Source organism: Aspergillus foveolatus (genome assembly GCF_047715535.1).
Source record: "Aspergillus foveolatus strain CBS 279.81 unplaced genomic scaffold BDW70scaffold_15, whole genome shotgun sequence".
NCBI classification, from domain to species: Eukaryota; Fungi; Ascomycota; class Eurotiomycetes; order Eurotiales; family Aspergillaceae; genus Aspergillus; species Aspergillus foveolatus.
In genome coordinates this window covers 70,275-91,991 of record NW_027396079.1, presented here as the reverse complement: position 1 = coordinate 91,991, position 21,717 = coordinate 70,275, and the positions used below count along the sequence as shown (strand labels likewise).

Sequence of the window (21,717 nt, the reverse complement as noted above, 5' to 3'; positions counted from 1 at the left end):
CTCCTTCCCCCATCCTCTCTTTTTTTTCCCTGTCTTTTCTTATTCTCTCATTCTCTATTTCCTCCCCGGCTTTGGATTCTTCCTCGGGGATTCACTTTGCTTTCTCCCGGGTTCCAATTCTCCCTCGAGTCCGTCCCCGTTCGGTTGTCTATTGCTTGTCTTTTCCCCACGTAGGTCCGTTTAAATATGGCCGCTGCTGTCAAGTCCGAGGGGGCTTCCGAACCCAAGGTCAGGCCGACCAGGCCTGATGAGGAGACCTTCAAAGCCAATCTTGCCCAAGCTGAGAAGGAGCATGCTGCTGTTCAGGAGAAATTGGTATGCGCCCTTTTGATTTTATGCTTTCGCACAGTGTCTACTGAATTTGTCACGTGGGACTATGCTTATTACACTCGCAATTGCCATACATATGCTGACTGCAGGTAGAACCAAGTCAAGGCCAAGATTGAAGCCGCGAAGCCCAACAACCAGGACTCGCCCGCCGCAAAGAGACAGCAGGAGCTCCGCGCTGAGCTGTCCTCGATTCGTCAGAAGCAGCAGGGATTTAAGGCCTCAAGAACCAGCACCCAGGAGAAGATTAATGCCCTCGATGCGACGCTCAAGGCTCGCATTGCCGAGCAGAACAACTCCCGCACCCGCATGTCCTTCAAGAACGTCGATGAGCTTGACCGTGAGATTGCCCGTCTGGAGAAGCAGGTCGACTCCGGTACCTTGCGTCTGGTGGATGAGAAGAAGATCCTCGCCGATATCTCGAGCCTGCGCAAGCAGCGCAAGAACTTTGCCAGCCTCGATGACGCCCAAAAGGTTATCAACGACCTGAAGACCCAGATTGCTACCCTCAAAAAGACCCTCGACAACCCCGAGGCCAAGGCCCTGAGCGACAAGTACACGGAAATCCAGAAGGAACTTGACGCGATAAAGGCCGAGCAGGACAGCGCCTTCAAGAACCTGAACGCTCTGCGCGATGAGCGCACCAAGCTCCACGCCGAGCAACAAGCCAAGTGGACTGCCATCCGTGAGGTCAAGGACAACTACTACAAGGCTCGCAAGGCTTACAAGGAGTACGAGGATGAAGCTTGGAGAATCCGCCGGGAGAAGCAGAAGGCCCAGCGTGAGGCTTTTGAGCGGGAGAAGAAGAGGAAGATTGCCGACAAGAAGCTGGAGGAGGCCTCTCGCCCTGCTTATACCGACGAGATCCTCGTCGCGCAGGGTCTTATCCGTCACTTTAACCCCTCTTATGACTTTGCTGCTCTTGGTCTTAGCGACAAGAAGGACCAAGCCTCCGGCTTCCGTGCCGAAGTTGGCCGTACCGTGGATGACTCTGGCATCAAGGGCATGAAGGTCCTCAAGAAGGAGGAAGACGACTACTTCGTTGGAACCGGTGGAAAGAAGGGCAAGAAGGGCAAGAAGGGCAGCGCCAACGGCAGCCCTGCGCCGTCCACCCCTGCCGAGACCAAGTTCAATATGAACGTCGGTATCATCGAGGACTTTGCCAAAGTCAAGATCGACCCTCCCATGAACCAGTCCGACGTTCCGGCTGTGGTTGAGAAGCTTGCGGCCAAGATCACTGAATGGAAGAAGGACCAAGCCGCCAAGACTCAAGAGGTAGGCTCGCTTCACTTAATAATTGACTCATGAATGCTAACGTAAGTAGAATATCAACAAAGCCAAGGAAGAGATTGCCCGCCTGGACGCGGAAGAGAGCACGGCCACCGAGACCAATGGCAAGGCCAGCGAGAAGGATGCGGCTGCTGAGGTGGCCGATGACCTCAACAAGGCCTCACTGGAGGAGAAGGCCTAAACCGTTGCTGATAGAACTGCATTCATAAGCTTTGCATGAGCGGATACCTCCTCTTGTCACGTTAAACTTGCGGATCTTCCAAAAGTCTAGCATTCCTATAACTTTACCCCCTGCGCTTATCGTCATCCACCATCCACCATCCATCCGCCATCTCTCCTATCTATCACCTTCCTCATTTCTACTGTGCCCTTTTGTTATGATGATGCTCTCCCAGCATTGGTTCTTCCTGTTATTATATTCCTCTTTGTAATTGATCTCACCTCTTTCTCTCCTTGGAAGAGAAATCGTGCAGAGAGCGAGGCTTTGAGCGAGTTGTACGTTTTGATCTGAGTTGGAAACAAGAAGCGGTTGTATTTCATCTTCGAAATATCATATTGCCGAAATCCGAAATGCAGGATTCGGAGTCAACCATGTGACCCCTAAACGGTTGGCTGCAGTGGCTGTGCGAAAAGGAGGCGTCTCTACTGGATCAGCCACCCTGTCTGACTCGTAAGCGCCTCATCAATTCCACTGATTCACTGTCGCGGAAGAGATGTAGATAGAAATTAATGCTTCCCTGAGTACCAATTTCGACAAGTGAATAGCGTTGCCTAACCTGAACCGTGGCGCCAAGTCCCTGCTAGTAGTGTACGGACGAGCTGTTTTTCACTCGAACGCTGCTATCTCGGCTCGTTCTCTCTTCTTCCATCCTCCCCTCCCAAGTCTTTCATACCCTTTCCATCACGCAGTCCGTCTCTATCGATAATACATTAATTCAATCATCTTTGTTGTCTTCTCTACTACGTCCGACAACGCTAGAAGAATAACCCGGCTCAAATCGGAACTCGGCGCCAATTTCACTCCTTGCGCTTCGCCATCTCCGCCACTCCCAACAACTCTTCAACTCCATCTCACTCGCTCGAACCCATCCACACCACTGCCGAAAATGTCCTACAACAAACCTGTACGTCTGCGTTGCCGTATACAGTATCCAAACCCAAACCCACTCACTAACGTTCTTCTGACACCAGGACGGCCCACCTCCTTCCTACCCAGCCCCGGTCCACGACCCCTACGGCCACCCGACTCCTCCACCGGGCGCTGGACAAGACTACTACGGTGCTTCTCCCCCTCCGCAACAATACGGTCAAGGCCAAGCCCCATACGGGTACCCGACGCCTCCGCCGCAGGGGTATCCGCCGCAGCAACAGCCGATGTACTATCCGCCGAATGGCGGATACCCGCCGCAGCAAGGGTATTATGCTGAGGAGCAGCGCGGGGGCGGTAGTGGGAGTGGGATATGTGCCGGATTATTGGCGGGTTTGGCGTGCTGTTGCTGTCTGGATATCCTTTTCTAAACCGCGGATGGTGGTGTGCAACGGCGGCAGTCGAACTCGGTGTGATACTATCTCTTGATGGTGCGACGTTCGCTCGACTAGGCCTGTCTCGCGAAGTTTGTTTTGTTCGCCGCTTGGGCTCCTTTGATATTCATCTCTTTGTGTTTGGCGCATGGCTGGGATTGATTCTACTGGGTATACATGATGTTTCGCTGGGTTTCAGTCTGAGAAGTCAGTTTGCGGGTCAGGAGCCAATATCGATATCTTTGCATTTTTCAATCTTTCTGCAGCTCCGCCCGTAGTTCAAGGTCGGCTCGTAGCTGGGTGAAGTCCCAAATTCATCTCATTATCATTAACAATCATAAATGGTATCATATCGTAATATCCATAACAACCTGAGCATCGCATCGCATGGCATCATATTCGCAATCGCACTCATCCCATCCAAAAAAGTCACTTTACCACACAATTGAAGCAAGCCGTAGACAACATCCAGCGAGATAGACAATCAAGACCTCCCACTAAACTCGCTCTCTCCCCTCCTATACCGATCACTCCGACTCCTCGTCCCACTGCTACTTCTCGATCGACTCCGGTATCTCGAACTAGGCGGCGGGTCCACCACGCTCTCCTCTTCAATAACCTCCACCACACCTCCCTCATCGCCAAGGCCATGAGAATGCGAATGACTTGTCAAGTCCTCCTCGACAATAACCTCATCCGCCCGTCTTCTCCGTGAACCCAGACCTGATCTCGGCCCCGGTCCGCGTCGATTCCGAAACCCTACATCCACGATTTCAGAGGGTGTGGTGGACGTAGCGGCGATCGTGGATGGACTGAAGCGTCGGCCGGATGTGAGAGAGAGATAGAGTAGGTAGAGGAGGAGTAAGAAACCGGCGACTGCGCCGAGGGTCGCGCCGACTACGACGCCTGGGTTTGGCGGGTTGGTTGTCCGGCCGTAGGTTGAGGGAATGGAGATGGCGCTGTTGGTTATATGTGTTGCTTCGTTGTCGTTACCACGGGGGACGAGGTTGAGCTTGAGACTGGGGTGGTCGGATGTGGATGTATCTGTGTAAGGGCGCGGGTGGAACTGCAGCGGTGGAGGCGGCATGGCGTTTGCTTTTGTCCGTTTGATGTGACTTTTTATCAAATGGTTGTAGTTAGGGTTTCGTTTGCCTTGATGCAGGTGTATGTCGTGGCATGGTTTGTGTTTGAGCTCTTTTTCTCTTGGATTATTGTGTTTGAAACATGAGGAGACGTTTGACTCGGAATGATGGAGTGATACTAAGATTGGAATCGGGGGCGTGGTTGGTTATATGCGCTATGGTGCTGATTTTATTCGGTGGCTGGGATGGCCCCGGATCCCTGCTCTACACCACTTCATCTCTTATTTTCGGGTCGATCTACGTATCCGGCCACAATACACTTTCACTTCACCGTTCATTTCATCACTCTACTACTAACTTCTACAGCAATTCCTAATAGACACCCTTCCTGGACTGATACCGTGGGAGCTCAACACCCTCAACATCCAACGCCGTCCGAACCGGTGTCCCATGCACCAACTTAAAGCTATCCAATTTCGCACCGCTACTCTCCAGCGCCCAAAGCGTCACAGCAACCCAGTTCGTTCCTTGATATTTCAATATCCCTTCAGGAACGGGGAATCTCGTCTGCGGGCCGATATTATTCACGTACTTGCCGTACTGCCACCCGTTCACGTATAATTGCACTCTGTACGCGGGGGCAGGGGTTGTGCTGTTCCCGAACTCGAAATATACGGGAACGTCCCAACCAGACTTGATATCTAGGTCGAATGACGCTGTGTAAAAGCTTATCCCGGGCTTTGAGAGGCCGGTGAGGGGAGTGGATGATTTCCAATCCTTGAAATTTGTCGGCGGGTAGGGCTGGTGGTATCCGTGGCGCTCGGCGTACAATCCGCCCTCATTCAGTGGACCGCGTACTTTATCGACGTAGTCCTCGCCGCCAAAGTTGCCGGTTAGTTTCCAAGTTATGTCGCTGGCTTCGTGGCCGCTGAGTTCGTAGTTAAGGATCCCGCGAGGCTTCTTCATCTCGTCTTGCCCAACGACCCAGTTCTCGTTCAAGCCCATGTTGTCAACCACCACAGTAAACACGTATTCTTTTCCTGCTTTAAGAGAGGGAAGGGTATAGGTTGCATTGTAATCTTGGTAGTCATTATCACCGGTCCAGGATCCTAGGTAAGTACCACTTAGCCAGACGGACGAGCCAAAGGCTTGTCCGCCTTGGGTCTGGATGGAGAAGTTGCTTTCCCGACCATTTGCGGTGAAGTGCCCTCGGAAGAGAAGGTATCCTGTGTGGAAGCCGTAGTCGCTGGCGTACAGGGAAGTTGGGGTTCTTAGAGGGTAGATTGTATTCTTGGTAGGAAGATTGGCGTCGGGCCAGGCGGAGTCGTCGTACGAGGGTTGTATCTCCGGGAGGGTGTCGAGAGATTTCCACTTCAGTTCCTCTAGCACGGGGAGAACGATTTTTGGAGGCGAGTAACCAACTTCTGTGCTCCAGATTCCGTTCTTGTCGACTGTGTGATGGACTTTCTTGCCGTTGATGTAGAGATTCTTTGCAGTCTTTGGTGCCCCGATTACCTCAACTGGTGTGGTGGCATTGAAGTCGGCTGTAAGGTGAAGATCACGGCCTTTGACATAAGCAGTGCGGACGAGGTATCCGGCTTTGACGATAACAGATGCAGCAACCGCCTTCTTCGTGCTATAAGGGATGCTGGTCTCTGTACCGAGCTGCGGCACCCAATAATTGTATGCCGAGTTTCGGTCTAACTTGTCAGTCACTATGCGCATGATTGCCTGGGTCACGTACCGAGAAGGAATATTTTCAAATTTCCGATCTGAACAATGCGCCGAGCAGGCTCAACGTCCCAAGCAACTACGACTGCACCGCGGATTTGCTTAGAAGAAATGCCCGAGTCTGATCCTTCGACGACCTTCACTTTCTTCGCCTTAGAGGAGACCGCAAGTTCGTGGTGTTCCCCAGGTCCTCCATATAACACAAGAACTTTGCCGTCATGGAATTTCTTCCATGTGAATACTTCGGCGGTTGAATACAAGATGTTCGTACCAGCGACGTCGTAATCAACAAGGTGAACCTTTGAATCACGTCCGTTGAGCACCAGCGAGCCTCCGAGCTGCGGGATCGTCAGCTGTCCCGCACTGGTCGGGAGCCGCAGTTTGTATGGGGTAGACGCTTGACTGCTATAGTCGCTGTGGCGGAGTACGAAGAACGAGCCGGTGCCATTCCCGAGCAATGGAGTCACAGTTAGGTCGGCTGTATTGGTATAAGTCGTGTTCGTTAATTTGCCTGGAGTCGCCAGGAGGTATCCCGGGGACGACTTGATGAAGTTTCCAAGCAGCTTAAGCTCGCTGTACTTTTCTCGCGAAATTTCTCGTGTCTCCTTGATGGGTGAGCCGTAGTCGTATGAGGTATAGCCGCCTGGGTGGCCGAGATTACCCCAGTTGGTTCCGCCGAATGTCTTAGACGGTTAGTTTAGATATACATATGTTGCTGATGACCTACCATATACAGGGACAGAATCCCCACACCAAAACTGAAAGTATTCTTGTGGAACACTCTCTCAAACTCATAGCCCGTAAGAGCGGCGCATTGTTCGAACCCGGGTCCTCCCCATGGGTCGAATGCACCGACTTGATACTACGCTCGTTAGCCTTCAGCCATCTGTTTTGGAGAAGGAGAACTTGCCTCAACGAGCGCATACGGCGTCGAGGGACTAATTTCAAGGTGTAAGTCGCGGTAGTCGGTCGGCAGATTGCCCTCGGGCCACACATCGGGATTCGCCTATGTCCGTTAGCGATTGAATTCTCCCTGGTGAATATCCATACACAATCGAATCCGAGCCTAGCCATCATTAGCTTCACTCAAAGAGACATCCTATACACAACTTACGGATAGTTATCATGGCCGTAAATATCTACCTCGCCCTTCCCAGTCCCAGGGGCATTATGTCCACCAGGCCAAGCATCGTTGCTGATCGTAGGCACCACGATCCCCGCCCTGCGGGCCTGGTCGATCACATACTGGAAGTAATCCGGATTGGGAAATTCCTGCCCACAGCAGCCCCCGCTATACTCGTTATCAGGCTGGTAGAGAATCACAGGTCCGCCATTGGTGATCTGGTACTTGGCAATGAGACCGCCAATGTGCGATACATAGCTATTGTGGATTAGTACAGATATTTCTATGATCGAAAGGGCATGAAACTCACTTCTCCGTAGCATCCAAGTAACTCTGGTCCGCTGAGCGGATTGTGCCATTAAGTCTCTGCAGCCATCCCGGGAATCCACCCCCAGATGCCTCTGCATTGATATAAGGACCCGGACGAGCAATCAGATAGATACCCAAATCGGATGCGGCGTCGAAAAACGGTTCCCAAGCAAAGCTCCCTTCAGCTCTGTACTGTCCTGGCTTTCCTTCGAGGAGAGCCCAGTCGACGTAGAACGAAACGCAGTTGAAGCCGAGCGCTTTGACTTTCTGGAGAATGTCTCTCCATAGCGAAGGTACTGGGAGTCTTCTCAGGTCAGTGCATGCGTTTAGACGGAACGGGTCAAGGTTGTATACCTCCACGGATGGATCTCGGCGCCAAAGATCATGACTCTCTCTCCGTTGATGAAGAGGGACTTGTCATCCCAGGTTACCTACTCATTTGTTAAATCGACCCTTGAAGCGCACACGAAAAAATGATACGAACGTATTTCTGCAACAATTCGCGTTTCTCAGCGTCCGGATGCTCGGTGATCGTGAAGCCATTGAGCTTGTGGGTAAGCGCAACACCAGCAGCCTGGGCTGCTAGCAAGGCAGCCGTCCAGACTGGCAACAGTCTCATGGCGATTGACTTACGGAAAAGGCCGATCTGCTAGGCTTCGCATGGTCGATCTCAGAGGGAGTCCATCATATTTATCTCTTGTCCAGCCTCAACCCCGCCTCTCAGGACTGGGTTGGCTGATTGCGTCCGGCTACGTCGGTAATCACCTGCATTGAGCTGGTCCGGGTCCAATTAATGCAGGTATGATCGTTTTCCGGTTAGAACCCTTGCTTCGGGACAAGAAAGGACGCGATCTAATCCCAATGACGAGATCATCCCGCTCAAGCCGGGCCAAGGTTGGATATATGAGGTGGAGTGAAAGTGGATGGAGAAGAGAGGAGAAGAGGCGACCGCGGGGGAATTTCTCCGCATCTCCCCCAGCGGTATCTTGAACAGTCCTACTTGAGATAATCGCAATTGGTCAGCAATAGCAAGAAGAGGTAGTTAATACGCTCGTCCTAGTTGATCTCTAAAAGCAATATTCATCACTGTTACATTAGAAGCACTCAGTTTCGAGTCTGGACAGAGACTACACAGTGTCAAGCAGTTGTGTTCATTTCGGTAGGTACATTAGGCAAAAGCTCACGGTTCTAATTATCCGCTGGACGTTTTGTACCGCAACCCAGCTGTTATTATAGGTACTAATTAACCGAATGCGAGCATCATACGGCCCATTCTCTAGTAGTCGGAGCTCATCTCCGATCCCTCTAGGGTTAGATCGACGCTCGAGACGAGGAAAAAAGCGACCTTGGCCTGTCCTGAGTGACTTCGTAGCGACTTCGTAGTGACTTCGTAGTGACTTCGAGGGCGACTCCAGGAAGGTGCAGTACAGAGCAACAAAAGGGAAAGGCGCGATCCATCGACGTTTGCATTCGCTACACTGGCAGGAACGACCGACAATGGTGTTGTGTTGGTGGCTCCATTCTTTCACTGAGAAACAGCCGGGCAGTCCAAAAGTACCAGGTAATTGCAATCGTAGCTTTTGTCTAAATAAATCTACTATACGGTCGTGTTGGCCCGATCCTCTTCCTCGTTCGCCTTCGTGTACGTTTCCCGCGTATCCATCTGCTCCTGCTCGTCTTGGCCGAGAATCAGGTTCTCCTCTTTGAGAGCCTCTTCCTCCGTAGCGAGGGCGTCCGCTGCCGAGGGCTGTGCTGCGGTCTGGGTGCGCTTCTGTGTTGTGTTCAGCACCGGGGTTGTGTCGTTGAAGATGCGAAGAAGCAGGGCCCGGCGGTCTTCCTTGGGAAGCATAAGGTTGACCGAGTGCAGAGATCGCCAGAGGGGAAGGACCATTCGTTCGCTGTGCGAGTTAGTAAAGTAGTTGATATCCAGGGCGGTAATTCACGTACCTGAATTTGTCGTCTCCTTCGGGAGTAATGTAGATAATACTGCAGCCCATCGGGATGTCTCTTACGCGCTCGCCGATCTCGCCAAGATTCTGCCAGCCGCCGTCGTCGACCTTGGGGAACATCTCCACCAGGAGCTTTCGGAAAGTCTCCTTCTGGGTCAGGGTGACGGCACGAGCAGGGCCCAGCCACGGCTCGACCAGCCGTAGACCATCGGTCTGAATGCGCCATCGGCAAACGTCAAGACGCTGTGCATCTTGCTTGACGAACATCTTGACACCGCAGTGGACAAACTTAAGACCATGGCCCTGGTTGGCGACTAGGATATCGCGTGCGAGAGCGCTGGTGTAGTAGACAGTTCGTGACATGGTCGCCTCCGCATTACGGACCATGAACCGATCGCGGGGGAAGCGATCTGAGATCTCGAAGAAGTCGAAGATCGGCTTGAGCTCTTCGTGGTTAGGGTCCAAGTACCTGAAAGGCTCCTCAATGGGCTGGCCGGGCTTCCGCTTGACGGGCTTGGGCTGAGTCTCGGGGGCAGACGCCTGGGGTGTGTCTGTAGGAACAGGAGTAGAAGTGACATCGGACGTGGCGACATCAGGCTCCTCGGCAGCTGGAGGTTGATGGATAGGACGGTCTCCAATCACGACTTCGGCTCCGCTATCGAGCTTAGTGCGCTTGAAGGGAAATTCACCATCCACGCTATCCGCTTCTCTCTTCGCTGAAGGGAGCTGACTAGTAACAAAATAAGGAGGTTGGTGAGTTGTCTCGGCCACAGAAGCATTCTTGTCCTTCTCCAAGTCGGCCTGTTCATCATGAGGCACTAGGTCATCTAACGCCTCAATTTTCTCCAGGGGCTCGCCAGTTCCGTTCTTCTGCTTCGAATCAAGCTCCTCGGCAAGAGCAGCCACAGTGCCCTTGGGGATCGCCTTTGATGGATTCTCAGGCTTAGCACGGATCTCAGACTGCTTCTCTAGAACCGTGATGAAGAAACCGCCAGTGTCCTGCAGATGAGGGTATATGCGCATGCACCTTTCAAGTGGCATCTCAGTGGTAGGGGGGAACATGCCCTCGGAGAGCCGGCCGAGGCCAGCAATGCCCGACTGGGCCCTGTGCTCCTCTACCTCCTGCCAGCTGCTCCAGAAACGGTTTTCTCGATCAGCCACTTTCCATGACCGTAACCCGTTCACTCGCTTCAATCCAGGCAATTCATTGCTGCAATCGATGATCTTGACTTTTTCCAGACCACCACAACGCTCAATGGCACTAGCGACAACAGCTTCATTTTCAATCGGGTTCATACTACATGTTGAGTACACCACACGACCGCCAACTTTCAGCATCTGCAAAGCGCGGACAAGGATCCGGACCTGTGTCATGTGCAGCCCGTTACCATTCTGAGGTGTCCAGTCTCTCCAGACACCATAGTTCTTTCTCGCCGTTCCGTCACCAGTGCACGGCACGTCCGCAAGGATGCGGTCGAACTTGAGATACCTGTTCGGGGTCGGCTTGCCATCCTCACTCGGCCTAGACGGCAGTCTGATGGAGGGGTACATTGTGGCATCGTGATTCGTGACGATAAGGTTCGGAGAGCTGAGACGCTTCATCTGATGGATCAGCATGTGCGCGCGCTTGTGGTCGCTGTCATTGGCGATGAGCAGACCCGTTGTCCGCCCGTCGTCATTCAGGCCTTCTGGCCCAGCCGGCTCAGGACCGATAGTTCCTTCCTTCGCCTTCTTGGCAACCTCAAGCATTGCCTCCTCTTCACCGGCGTGAATCATCTCCATCAATTGCGCGGACTTGCTTCCGGGGGCAGCGCACATGTCCAGAACCGTCATTCCAGGTCGCAGATCCATCAGGAGCGGAGGAATCATGCTGACGACCTCTTGTCGGCTGATATTTCCCACATCCGTCTCGGCAACGAGGAACTTCTGGAATGAAGCGAAAGGCGCGAAGCGACGGATCACCTGCTTGGGGGTGGTCATCGACCATGCGAGACGGTCGGGGTACCACTCCACCGGACGCGGGGGCTCGACATTATTTCCCTCATACTGCACGGCAGTGATTTCGGGGATATAGTGGTTCTTAAGTCGTTCCTGCACGAAAAGCGCATGGCTTCATAAAGTATCAGCGCCGTCCCCGACGTCTCTCCAAAAGAAAAAATGAAAAATGAAACGAGCATACCCTTTTGATCCTGTGAAGCGGAAGCTGTTGGGAAGCTCCCTCCGCAGCGTCTCCCAGAATATTTCGCGCTCCTCCTCAGGAATGAAGCCTTGCGCATTGTAGTAGTTCTCGAATCGTTCGTTCGTCTTTGGGATGTCCTGCCAGTTTTGACGCTCAGAGCGTCCACCGCCACCACCACCTTTACCAAACTATAGCAGAGTTAAACTGTGAAGAGATAAGTGCGCGCATAATGACTAACCTTCTTCTTATCACGTTTACCCATGGCTAGAATGGAAATTGACTGTGCTGGTCGCTGCCGTAGTAGTCGGGGAATTTTCGAGCTCCGGAAAGATCCCACCAGCAACATAGTTATTCCGGAGCTAGCTCTCTTTGGTTTTAACAAGCGGGAATGGCGGCGGAGTTGGGTCTGCATAAAATTCCAGCGCGGTTCTCACGTGCACTGGCACTAAGCTCTCTTAGGATTTTCGCGGCCTTCCGAGGCCATTAATCTAGGCTGAGACCTCAGGCAGAAAGCACCTGCCCTCTGAGGCAGGAGCCTAGAAACCTTTTTCACTCTCGATTTGTTGACATTCATGAAGCTGTTTCTACACTCTATCCTGATGAAATCGTTCCGAGTGCACTACACCTATATCTTCTTAGTAAATTACCTAGATGATTGCCTGCTTAATTCGGACAACGTTATACACGCCGGTAACTCCGAGTCATGGAAGTGTCTCTAGTTGTCAAACTCGCTTAAAAGATTCCAATCTGTAATCCGTCACAGCCTGGTACTTTTAACCATTACTGCCCTATGTCATGTTCATGTCCAATATGGAGCCGGGCCCAGCTAACATGATCCGCTGACTCCTACAATAGGCTGGTTCATCGTCCTGTACTCAAGGAGCGAACAAAAGTCAGAGTATCGCAGCCGGTCCTGTTTTGTAGTGCACCGCAAAACTAAAGAACCGGCGCCAACCAGTCTCCCCTACGAATGCACATGATTATGTTGTTTTCGCTCGGGGGCTTGACATTCTCGACTCTGCTGAGACCGATAGTCTCCAGTATGGAGGTTATACTGCAATACATTAATATCCGGTTATAGAACGGTCTTGGACAAGGCATACTCAGGATTATTGGTACATTCGAGAAACACAGTATCTGTCCTCTGGTCATGCAACCAAGAGTGATGGACCAAGGAGCTCATGTTTCTCTTCAGCTGTTCCGGCTTGAGAAAGTCCTCATCCCCCATCAAGCATCGTATGCCACGGTCGAACCCGCCAGCATCACCTATTGCACGACCAACAGGGTCCTCTAAGACCCAAAACAGCTCACAGTATCCTGTTGGGACCGAGTCCCAGCAGACCATAACAGGAAAAGAGTTCTGGCTGCACATACGGTCTTCGAGGAAACTCGCATGCTCGTCTATTGATGCCGTACACGGGAGAGCCGTACCCTGTGGTCTTTTCCTCAGCCAGTCAAGCACCAGCTTCAAGTCATTCGCTTGCTCAGAGACCTGACCAAGGTCTGGTCCCGATTCGGGGCTACTCGATTCACCTGGTGGTTCGTTTATCGGGGCCGCATCCCTAGTGGACAAGACAGGTACCCGAAGCGTCAGATACTCCCGGCCACTCTGGATGTACCTAACATAAAACACCTCCCCTTGCTTGTATGCTTTTTGGCGTAGTGGGTGAAGAATGTCCCCAGTATACGTATATTGCAAGGCTTGCGGCGGATAGTATGGAGGCATGAAACAACCCGACGTATTAGGGCCGGCGCCAAAGGGGAACCCTATGCCGAGCGCATCAAGTGAACCAGATGGGGTTGGGTATGACTGTCCGGGTGTCGGCATCACCGAGCTGATGCTGAAGAGATGGACCCTAGGGTCAAGCTCCCAGAAGGCTTTCTGGCTAATGAACATCTGGGGCAGCTCTATTGTATCCTTCTTCAAGCCAACAGAAGAGTCCTTACTTGCAAGGATGCCCAACCGCTCTACCTTGACTATTTGATCTTTCCGGCTCAGGATACCGCGCGGTTCGATGATCAGATGCCATGATTTGGTCGGATTGGGTCCAGTCGAAGGATGGGGTGGCTCGGAGGGATCTGGTGTAGGCTCTGGCTCCTGGAAATACCAGAAGAATGTGACCCATAACACCATCGCTGCAATTCTCGTCGACGCGCTACCAGGCTTCAGGTCGTCACTGGAAGGCAGGGACAAGGAGGACAGATACAACCTATCATTCTCCAAGGTAGGGGTGGTAAACGCGCGCGTTTCGGGTTCCCTGCTGTTTGGAGGACGAGCAACTTTTGTTGAAAGGCAAACGGTCCATTCTGGCGGGAATGAGTTGTACTGGGCGTGATCCTTTGTGGTGAACTTGAAGCCTCCAAACACTTCGGATACCTTCACTTGGATCCCATTGGGTAGATAAACACAGTTATACCTCATTTTGGTTCTGTAGCCTGTTAGAATACATTCTTTTGCTTTGTGATGAGCGCGAAGTCGTGGTCGAGTGATGACTAGACAGCTGTGTGGTCAAGGTGACGTCAAGCGAGGAGTTGCACGCGATTTGGAGAGGGCCCCGGGGGTGCGCCTTCTGCTTCATCAAGGACCGAGATTGATTTAAGTGAATAGCTCCCACGCGATTTTGGTGAAGAAATTGTTGAGGGATGGTGTTGACCAAGTCGTGATGCTGGTGGGAGATCTGTAAGACTGAGAACGCGGCTGGGCTGGGCGTTCTCAATCGGGTTATACTCTACGCTCATCATATTGGATTTGCACAAAGGTATCCAGACGTGGGTGGTCATAACTGGCTGTTTACTACAAATACGAGCATGCCATCCCTTTCGAGTAAGAGTGGCATCGATCTTCTCTGCTTTTTCATATTTCTTCAGCCGCCTCTAAACGAAGACGGCGAACTGACAGCGGGAGGCTCGTATTGACCTCACAGATCCAGACTTGGCTTTGCTGGCTTTGGTGGCTCTGACGAGGTTAATCCAATCATGGAATACGATCCTGAGGGCTTAGCGACGATCATCATCAGGCTCTGCAGCGGCTGAAAGTTTAGTTTGTTTGCTGTCTGATTTAAGTGCAGGCAGCTCCTTCTGTCTGAGTTTCGAGTTTGGCCCCTGATTACTTCCTACTTTCACTATCTTCAAAGAGGATTGATAGAAACACATACTTAAGGATATATACCTACCACCATGTCGAACGAGTGGACCAATTCCGTCTGGGGCTGCTTCAGCCCCATCGAGACCTGTACGATACTCCTTCCCAATCCCATGGCCAGGTCGATTCTCAACCTAACCGTACCGACCGTCTCAACTAGGCTTCATGAGCTGGTGCTGCCCCTGCATGGTCTACGGCAAACAATCCGAGCGCCTTCAAGATCCAGCTCTGAAAAATGGGAGCAATGTTAACGGCGATGTGTGTCACCTCCACCTCTTAACACACCAAGAGATTCTAATCACCGTCGTCCGTATCTAATAGTGCTGCCTCTTCGTCCTTGCCAACTGCTGCGGTCTGGCTTGGGTCCTTTCGATGATGAAGCGGCGCGACATGCGCGAGAAATTCGGCATCAAAGGCTCTGTCGGCGAGGACTGCATCCTCTCCTGCTGCTGCCCGTGCTGCGTACTTGTTCAGCAAGAGAAGGAACTCGATGCTCAGGCTAGCCGGTTTCAATCTGCGGCTGGGTACCAGGCGCCGACGTCCATGGCGTCACGCCCGCCTGAGGGGGGGGGGGGTGTGTTTACGCATTGAAATAATCTAAATAGTTCCATATACCCGCGGAAGATTGCGTTGACTTGCTACTCGATTATGATATATATTAATTGTTAATTCGTTTTTTTTGCGAGTTTGGTGCTTGTCTTGTTGGTGGTGGTGTATGCTCTTCTCTAGTATACCTACTTGACCCTGACCGCGTGATAGACGGTCATAAGACTTTAAGCATTTCCTTATCCAACGATAAATCCATTGCGCGAAGAGTGCCTGTCTGTTGTTTGAAAGCAAGCGAATCTCAAAACTTAGGCTGATCGGTCGGTAGTGAACTTGAGTAAGCCCTAACTCGAGCCGGCGGGTTAGGGCTTGAAGAGAGGAAGTTATAGTACGGAGTAAGCAAGTCGCTGCAAGCGGGCCTCAACGGAAGGATATCAACCAGTCGCATATCTCTTTTGATTGACTTGAGTCTTACTCCATTTTGCTTTCTGGATTCCAAGGACTAGCCCTAATTGCGTTGTGCAGCCCGAACGGCATTGGGGCTTACCATGAGTATCGGTAGACATCCGGTAGCCCTACCAAGGATTCTGATTCCAATTTAGGTGTGGCAAAGATAACTTTGTCATATACCTGGGATTTCTACCAAGCTCCAGTCGATGCTCAAATAACATACCGAAACCCCGGGTGCCGACTACTCAGCTCCCCCCTCTGCACCTCCCCCAATCCTTCGAGAATCCAATCTCTCTTCCCACTTTCTCTCATCCTGTTCTCCCACTTAATCCAAGTAATCAAGCTTCCCGCAACCGCCCACGAGGCAATCAAAAACGCAAACATAATCGCATGGCCCTGTCTATACTCTGGCGCGTCTTGAGACAGATACACCCACGGCGCAAGGATCCCTCCCAATGAACCAACTGTAAAGACCAGTCCCGATGCTACGGCTTTCACGGTGGGTGTGGCGGCATTGTTGACGGCCCATGTTATATAGAGCGGGAGGAAGGAGTAAATTCCCGGTGCGGCAAGGTAGAGGGCACCGTATTTTGTGGAGGGCATAGATGCTGGGAGGGAGAGAAGCATGGCCATACCTGTTATGCCGAGGGGTGCCGTTAGGAGGATTAGGTACCCGCGGGTGCGGTATTTGTCGGATATGTAGCCGGTCAGGATGGAGAACAGGCAGGCTGCGACCTGTTTACTAGATTTAACTTGTTATACTCCGATTTGGGGCTTGGGTTCTTACATAGGGCCCAACGGAAAGGAGCTGGGCGAGTTCGTCGGTGTAGCCCATTGCTTGAATGATGGATGGAGAGAAGAGGGAGAAGGATTGGGCGCATGTGCTGAACCGTGCACAATATAAGAGTCTGGCTGGATGAAAGCCGGATAGCAACTTACTTCCCGAAGAAGAACCCTAGCGCACAAAGCCACGATGGGCAGTTGCGTCAAACCCTGTTTGATATGGCGGAGTCTAGTGCGTGAATGCTCGCTTGTTCCGGCTGCGTCAACTTGGATCCTGTCTGCAGCAAGCTCCCTCTGCGACTCCGTCAAGAATCTGGCAGTCCCAGGGCCACTCGGGATGGCGAGGAAGGCGATTATCGCTAGGAGGACCGAAACCAGTCCCTATTTTGGCATGTCAGATCTGGGCTCAAGCTGAGGATGCATATTACTAGCCTCGAAGAAGAAGATATTCTTCCATGAATTGATGAGACCCCATTGGGGAATCTTGGATAGACCGATGGCAAGCAATCCACCAAACGCGCCGCTCGCTGAAGACGCAGAGATATAGATGCTCGTTCTGAACCCGAGCTCGTGGCGACGGTAGCTGGCCAAGTCAGATAACTCAAAAGATTTATATGGGAGAAACTCACAACAACGACAGGAGAAACACCAACCCCGGTGAGATTCCCCCCTCAAACACCCCCAGTACAAATCTGCAAGCATACAAACCCCCTCTATCCGTGACAAGCGAAGTAAGCATAGTAACGGTCCCAAAGCAGAATACCAATCCGGGCACGTAGATATGCCCGCCGATAAGCTTGCAGAGGATGTTAGACGGTAGTTCAACGACGCAGTATGATACAAGAAGGCACGTCAGTGCGATGTTGAAGCGCAGACCAGAGAGATCCAGGTTCTCCTGGAGACCAAGCAGGCGGGCATTTCCAATATTGACGCGGTCAATGAAGCTGAAGAGGTTGATGACGGTAAAAAGAACTAGGAGGCGAAGGTCGAATTTGCGAAGGATGATGCGGGTTTCTTGCGCCTCATGCCTTCCGTCCTCTTCAATCGCTGGCTCGCAGCGCGAGACAGCTGCTTCGTTCTTTTGTTCCGTCATTGTCAAAGAGTCAAGGAAGAATGTAGCCATGGCTAGGGCACGATGGTAGCCGTGGAAGTTAGATTATGCAGCGACTGCGCTTGCTTTTTTTTTTATATTTGCTTTTTCCAGTCGGCAGAACAAGGGGCTGCAGTACTGAACCGCAGAAGCGCAGCAATCCAGAGCCAGAACCTGCTAATCAATTGATCAAAGTGCTGTTTTCTAGCTCAGTGAGTTCGTCCCACTCTAATTACATGATATGAGCTCGACTGCGCAGTTATTCGATCCAAGCCTTGAAAGTTGCAAATGTTCGCCGACTCTGAGTGCAGATCCTCGCTTAAGTACGGAGTATAGACACCCTATTACTCGGTAGTCCGATATCAAGGGCGAGAGGATCTCATTATGAGGAGTGGGTCTGGCTACTCATGTTCTTTATGGCTCGACAGCGCAGCATAGCGAGTATAGACAGTTGCACCCTGGGTGTCGTAGAAGGTTCGTGTCAAGACCATCTATGTACACTCCTATATGGTAATGGAGAGGACGAATTAGGACTATGCTATTATAACCTCGGTTAGGGCTAGTGAGAAAGATGGGTACTACAAGGTACAGAATAGGCTGCGTAGTACTTGGAGTATTGTAAAGCAACCTGCCAACAAGAAGTACACAGTACTACCTACCGATAAGGCAGGAGCGGGTCCAATGTGGGCGGGGCCTTCCTCTTCGAGTAGCTTGGGGGTGGGCACTGCACGTGGCCAAGTCGCTTAAGTTGGGAACTCTTTCATGTTGGCGACGGTTCTTCAAGCATCTCGCGCCGTCTCCCGGACTATCGAGGTCAAATTTGCCGGCGACTACTCTACCTAAAATCGTCCGAGTTCAGGGTCAACTAGCGGCGGCTATGTCGACAGCTAGAAACAATCAGGTCGAGCTCGTTTACCCCTTTCATTTGCACAGTGTTTCCGACGGACACATCTTAATGCGACAATGTCGACACGCCGCAGAAAATTCACTTCCCGGTCGTTAACTGGCTGTCGAACTTGCCGGTACCGATCATATTGAGCTCTGAAAGTTGCCCTGGCTAATTGACTGCCATAGCGCCCGCCATAAGAAATGCGATGAATCTCTCGGTGTATATAACAACTGCATCTCCACTGGCCGCAAATGTGATGGCTATGACCAGTCTCGTCTGCCGATAACCAGGTCAGGAGCTGCGAAACACGCCGTGATCACGTCACGGCTGGGATGGGCGACAACTGCACACGAGATGCGTTCTTTCTGATATTTTGTGCATTGCTCGATTCCGAGCCTGTTGACTTCCTATGACTCGCCACTCTGACGGAGACTGGCTCTGCAGATGGGCCATCTCGACCGTGCGGTGTACCACGCTGCCAGTATACTAGGCGCTAACCAAGAAGATTCGTGCCAGAACCAGATGCGCTTGTCCGGGGAGAATCTCAGCGTCCCCCGTCATCGGTTCGCGCTCGAGTGGGCCTCGCGTTCTTTCTCGATCCCGAACCGACGCCGGGCCTCGCACGACCTCCAACTGCGGGAAGTCGTGCTACTACGCTGCCTAGTCTTCGTCATCTCCGAGTCTCTACTAGGACAGTATGATTGTGCCTTGCAACATCTGCGAGGCGGTCTTTGGGTCCTGGGAGAGGATCTCGGGAGCAGCATCGCGGACCACCCCTAGATCATACTTGGTTGAGACGTTACGGCGACTAGATGTCGAGTTCTCTAATTTGCGCATGGACGATCCTTATTGTTCAGAAACGAGTCGCAAGATACAGATATACCTGGTCAAGGATTGCAGATACACAGTCCGCATGACGTGTGCCAAACTGTGCACCAACTGTTGCATATGGAAGTTCCTTTCCTTGCTAAGTGCTGGTCGCTTTCAACCGCTAAAATCGAAGCTGATTACGATAATCTGCACCACAGGCAACGACGGATTCTTTCATATGCTTATGTAGTCAAAACGCAGATCCAATCGTTTTACAGCCCTTTTTATCACCAGCTTACCTACAATGAGCGACGCAGGGTGGAGCTCTCTACTCCAATGCCTCGCGCAAATCGTCGCTAACAAGACGTGCTTGTTTGGCGGACTGGTGTCTGCAGATTTGACATCTGAATACGTGGCTATCTTGGACTTTTATGATTCGGTCATGGCTAGATTTTCCGAGCGTCCGACAATAACTCTGGATAATGGTGTCATCCCGACCCTGTGGATGATTTCGTCTAAATGTCCAGATTATTCAGTCCGCTTACGAGCCATCCGAGAATTGCTCTCGTGGCCACATTGTAAAGCATTTTGTAATTCCAACGTGTGAGCCCTGTTGGCCCCGAGAAGTCTGAAGGCGGATTTACAGGCAGACAATCAGATCCTCTCGTCTCTAGCTCTCACTGGGCAGTCCTGTGAAGAATTGAGCAGGTTTCTTAGAAAGCACTACGAGTTTCACGCAGCCTGTTGCGAACTGGTCAACAGTCCGTGCAGCCAGGATAATTCAGTGATCAACCGGATACAGGAACACACTTCATAGATCAGCAAGTTCTTAAGGGCTGCCTGCTTATACTTGGTTCGTAGCTATACGGCTGCATGGACTGGCAATCTCGAGTCTAGCAATTCGCTCACACTCGGTCGTCCATGTTTCCCAAAGTAGCCTCAAATAGGGCAGAGGGGTGAGCATTTGACTTGCCCTTATATATCTTCACCTCCCTGAATCCCGCCTTCTCCAGAAGAGCCACCCATTGTTGCTGTGTTCGCTCGTGGGAAGACATAACCTCCATCAATTGAAAGTCAACAATGGCCGCGAATGGTAATACATCGGGACTGTCGTGACCGTCAGGAAACGTATAATCGTGAATAATGAGCACCGAGTCTTCTGCCATAACCTCGCGAATGTGAGAAAGAGCCATCAATGCTTGCTTGTCTGGCCAGTCGTGCAATACACGCCGCATATAGTACATCTTGGCACCACGGATCGGCTGCGGCTCGAACATATCATACTTTATCGCGCTAATGTTGTCCGAAAGTGACTCTTTCATGTCTTCAATCACCTGGGGAAGATCTTCAAGGATTAGTCTCCCTGTCAGGTCGGGAAACCGCCTCTTGAGGGCTGCGAGAGTATGGCCAACGCCGCCGCCGATATCAACAAGCAATACTCAATCCGGGTCAGGACTGGTCAGCGTCTCTCTAACTGGATAAACATCGAACCAATAGTCGGCGCCATCTTGCTCGGTCGCAGTCATGTAAATGAGAAAAATGACTGAAGAGAAGGGAACTCTGACGAGACAGGATACTACTATCCTTAACTTGTCTGGTCTGGGTACGGAGATCCGTCCCTTTCCCACAACAGGCGGGATTGTCGAGATTGATGCGGGTGGACTAGACTACCTGTCTATATACTTAGCATCTAGGAGCAGGCAGGGCTTAGTTTTACTTGACACGGCACCTGCAATACCACCCTGCCCCGCTCATCTTACCTACCGCTTGTACTATTTGGTGGCGAGAAGATGGCCATATCTATGTACGTGGGTAGGAGAAAATGTGAGTAATAGCGCACCAGACGATGTCCATTTACTTGATGTAGTCCTAGTGAGACACTAATACACAGCCAGCTCAGCATTGAGGTACGTGCACCTGCCAGCATGCTCATTGATGAATACCAAGGAGCTAGATTGGGCCACTATCGAACGAACATAGATTAAATGATACACTAAAAGTCCAGTCTAGTCTAATTCTAGCACTACGACAAGGCTTTCAAGAGAGGGCTATGACCATTCGCCGAGGGGTTAGCTGCTAGATGCCACATGTGGAGGCTAATTCACGAGGTAAAGCAGCCTCGCAGCGGAAACATCGTTTGACAAGTCAACCATAGGCGCCGGCATATTGGACCGTTATTTAGGCCCAAGAACCTCAAGGAGCGTTGTAGTAGAGCCAGCATTAGGTGAGTATTTATCTCAGTGAAATAAATACAAGAAAATCAGCACCTGCACATGTAATGTTCGGCTGAGGCGAATGTAGCGTGAAGAGGAAAACCAAGCCAAAGTAGCTCGTGCTGTCAGACTGAATATTAGGTTTTTCTGGTTAATAATTTTATATAATTTGTTTTTAGCCAATAATGTGCTCTGTTGGTCTAGTGGTATGATTCTCGCTTAGGGTTCACCCTACAGCTCTTATATGCGAGAGGTCCCGCGTTCGATCCGCGGATAGAGCCGT

At 51.6% G+C, this 21,717-nt stretch overlaps 10 protein-coding genes and 1 non-coding gene across 11 annotated transcripts; 5 read left to right on the top strand and 6 right to left on the bottom strand.

Moving 5' to 3' along the window:
* Positions 1-19: 19 nt before the first annotated feature.
* Positions 20-2,249, top strand: bfr1 (putative nuclear segregation protein (Bfr1)). Its single transcript, XM_073736310.1, has 3 exons — positions 20-315; positions 424-1,602; positions 1,652-2,249. The coding sequence occupies exons 1-3, from the start codon at positions 187-189 to the stop codon at positions 1,796-1,798; spliced, it is 1,455 nt and encodes a 484-aa protein (XP_073597387.1). The 5' UTR covers positions 20-186; the 3' UTR covers positions 1,799-2,249.
* A 74-nt stretch (positions 2,250-2,323) lies between these two features.
* On the top strand, positions 2,324-3,393 carry BDW70DRAFT_133322 (uncharacterized protein). Its single transcript, XM_073736309.1, has 2 exons — positions 2,324-2,741; positions 2,809-3,393. The coding sequence occupies exons 1-2, from the start codon at positions 2,724-2,726 to the stop codon at positions 3,133-3,135; spliced, it is 345 nt and encodes a 114-aa protein (XP_073597386.1). The 5' UTR covers positions 2,324-2,723; the 3' UTR covers positions 3,136-3,393.
* A 175-nt stretch (positions 3,394-3,568) lies between these two features.
* BDW70DRAFT_133320 (uncharacterized protein) lies at positions 3,569-4,471 on the bottom strand. Its single transcript, XM_073736308.1, has one exon. It carries the CDS (start codon positions 4,223-4,225, stop codon positions 3,623-3,625), a length of 603 nt encoding a protein of 200 aa, XP_073597385.1. The 5' UTR covers positions 4,226-4,471; the 3' UTR covers positions 3,569-3,622.
* Positions 4,472-4,592: 121 nt separating this feature from the next.
* Positions 4,593-8,271, bottom strand: BDW70DRAFT_166751 (glycoside hydrolase family 35 protein; the record flags this gene model as incomplete). Its single annotated transcript, XM_073742074.1, has 9 exons — positions 7,868-8,271; positions 7,738-7,814; positions 7,385-7,687; positions 7,066-7,332; positions 7,002-7,017; positions 6,862-6,957; positions 6,679-6,813; positions 5,965-6,634; positions 4,593-5,920 (listed from the first exon to the last, which is right to left on the bottom strand). The coding sequence occupies exons 1-9, from the start codon at positions 8,000-8,002 to the stop codon at positions 4,593-4,595; spliced, it is 3,027 nt and encodes a 1,008-aa protein (XP_073597384.1). The 5' UTR covers positions 8,003-8,271.
* A 275-nt stretch (positions 8,272-8,546) lies between these two features.
* Positions 8,547-11,835, bottom strand: BDW70DRAFT_133317 (tRNA (cytosine-C5-)-methyltransferase). The gene is made up of 4 exons (XM_073736307.1): positions 11,750-11,835; positions 11,512-11,699; positions 9,331-11,442; positions 8,547-9,281 (listed from the first exon to the last, which is right to left on the bottom strand). The coding sequence occupies exons 1-4, from the start codon at positions 11,771-11,773 to the stop codon at positions 8,981-8,983; spliced, it is 2,625 nt and encodes an 874-aa protein (XP_073597383.1). The 5' UTR covers positions 11,774-11,835; the 3' UTR covers positions 8,547-8,980.
* Positions 11,836-12,125: 290 nt separating this feature from the next.
* On the bottom strand, positions 12,126-13,793 carry BDW70DRAFT_133316 (acyl-CoA N-acyltransferase). The gene is made up of 2 exons (XM_073736306.1): positions 12,367-13,793; positions 12,126-12,278 (listed from the first exon to the last, which is right to left on the bottom strand). The coding sequence occupies exon 1, from the start codon at positions 13,643-13,645 to the stop codon at positions 12,587-12,589; it is 1,059 nt and encodes a 352-aa protein (XP_073597382.1). The 5' UTR covers positions 13,646-13,793; the 3' UTR covers positions 12,126-12,278; positions 12,367-12,586.
* Positions 13,794-14,688: 895 nt separating this feature from the next.
* Positions 14,689-15,244, top strand: BDW70DRAFT_149121 (PLAC8 family protein; the record flags this gene model as incomplete). The annotated part of the gene is made up of 3 exons (XM_073738961.1): positions 14,689-14,743; positions 14,814-14,911; positions 14,975-15,244. The coding sequence occupies 3 exons, from the start codon at positions 14,689-14,691 to the stop codon at positions 15,242-15,244; spliced, it is 423 nt and encodes a 140-aa protein (XP_073597381.1).
* A 615-nt stretch (positions 15,245-15,859) lies between these two features.
* On the bottom strand, positions 15,860-18,013 carry BDW70DRAFT_166746 (major facilitator superfamily domain-containing protein; the record flags this gene model as incomplete). Its single annotated transcript, XM_073742073.1, has 6 exons — positions 15,860-16,384; positions 16,437-16,533; positions 16,614-16,791; positions 16,861-17,015; positions 17,062-17,460; positions 17,928-18,013. The coding sequence occupies 6 exons, from the start codon at positions 18,011-18,013 to the stop codon at positions 15,860-15,862; spliced, it is 1,440 nt and encodes a 479-aa protein (XP_073597380.1).
* A 472-nt stretch (positions 18,014-18,485) lies between these two features.
* BDW70DRAFT_149119 (Zn(II)2Cys6 transcription factor domain-containing protein) lies at positions 18,486-20,009 on the top strand (the record flags this gene model as incomplete). Its single annotated transcript, XM_073738960.1, has 7 exons — positions 18,486-18,544; positions 18,597-18,731; positions 18,843-19,146; positions 19,276-19,539; positions 19,586-19,799; positions 19,830-19,908; positions 19,943-20,009. 7 exons carry the CDS (start codon positions 18,486-18,488, stop codon positions 20,007-20,009), a joined length of 1,122 nt encoding a protein of 373 aa, XP_073597379.1.
* Positions 20,010-20,126: 117 nt separating this feature from the next.
* BDW70DRAFT_158550 (S-adenosyl-L-methionine-dependent methyltransferase) lies at positions 20,127-20,728 on the bottom strand (the record flags this gene model as incomplete). The annotated part of the gene is made up of 2 exons (XM_073740537.1): positions 20,127-20,659; positions 20,713-20,728. The coding sequence occupies 2 exons, from the start codon at positions 20,726-20,728 to the stop codon at positions 20,127-20,129; spliced, it is 549 nt and encodes a 182-aa protein (XP_073597378.1).
* An 895-nt stretch (positions 20,729-21,623) lies between these two features.
* BDW70DRAFT_t81 lies at positions 21,624-21,715 on the top strand. Its single transcript has one exon. It is a non-coding gene; the product is annotated as a tRNA-Pro (tRNA).
* The last annotated feature ends 2 nt before the right edge of the window (positions 21,716-21,717 follow it).

Bases quoted from the DNA above. Each gene is read 5' to 3' on its own strand.
- bfr1 (XM_073736310.1), top strand. From the start codon at position 187: ATGGCCGCTGCTGTCAAGTCCGAGGGGGCTTCCGAACCCAAGGTCAGG. The intron at 316-423 runs GTATGCGCCCTT...GACTGCAGGTAG, and splicing joins CTGCTGTTCAGGAGAAATTG to AACCAAGTCAAGGCCAAGAT. The intron at 1,603-1,651 runs GTAGGCTCGCTT...TAACGTAAGTAG, and splicing joins AAGCCGCCAAGACTCAAGAG to AATATCAACAAAGCCAAGGA.
- BDW70DRAFT_133320 (XM_073736308.1), bottom strand. From the start codon at position 4,225: ATGCCGCCTCCACCGCTGCAGTTCCACCCGCGCCCTTACACAGATACA.
- BDW70DRAFT_133317 (XM_073736307.1), bottom strand. From the start codon at position 11,773: ATGGGTAAACGTGATAAGAAGAAG. The intron at 11,700-11,749 runs GTTAGTCATTAT...ACTCTGCTATAG, and splicing joins GTAAACGTGATAAGAAGAAG to TTTGGTAAAGGTGGTGGTGG. The intron at 9,282-9,330 runs GTACGTGAATTA...TAACTCGCACAG, and splicing joins GAAGGAGACGACAAATTCAG to CGAACGAATGGTCCTTCCCC.
- BDW70DRAFT_133316 (XM_073736306.1), bottom strand. From the start codon at position 13,645: ATGGTGTTATGGGTCACATTCTTCTGGTATTTCCAGGAGCCAGAGCCT.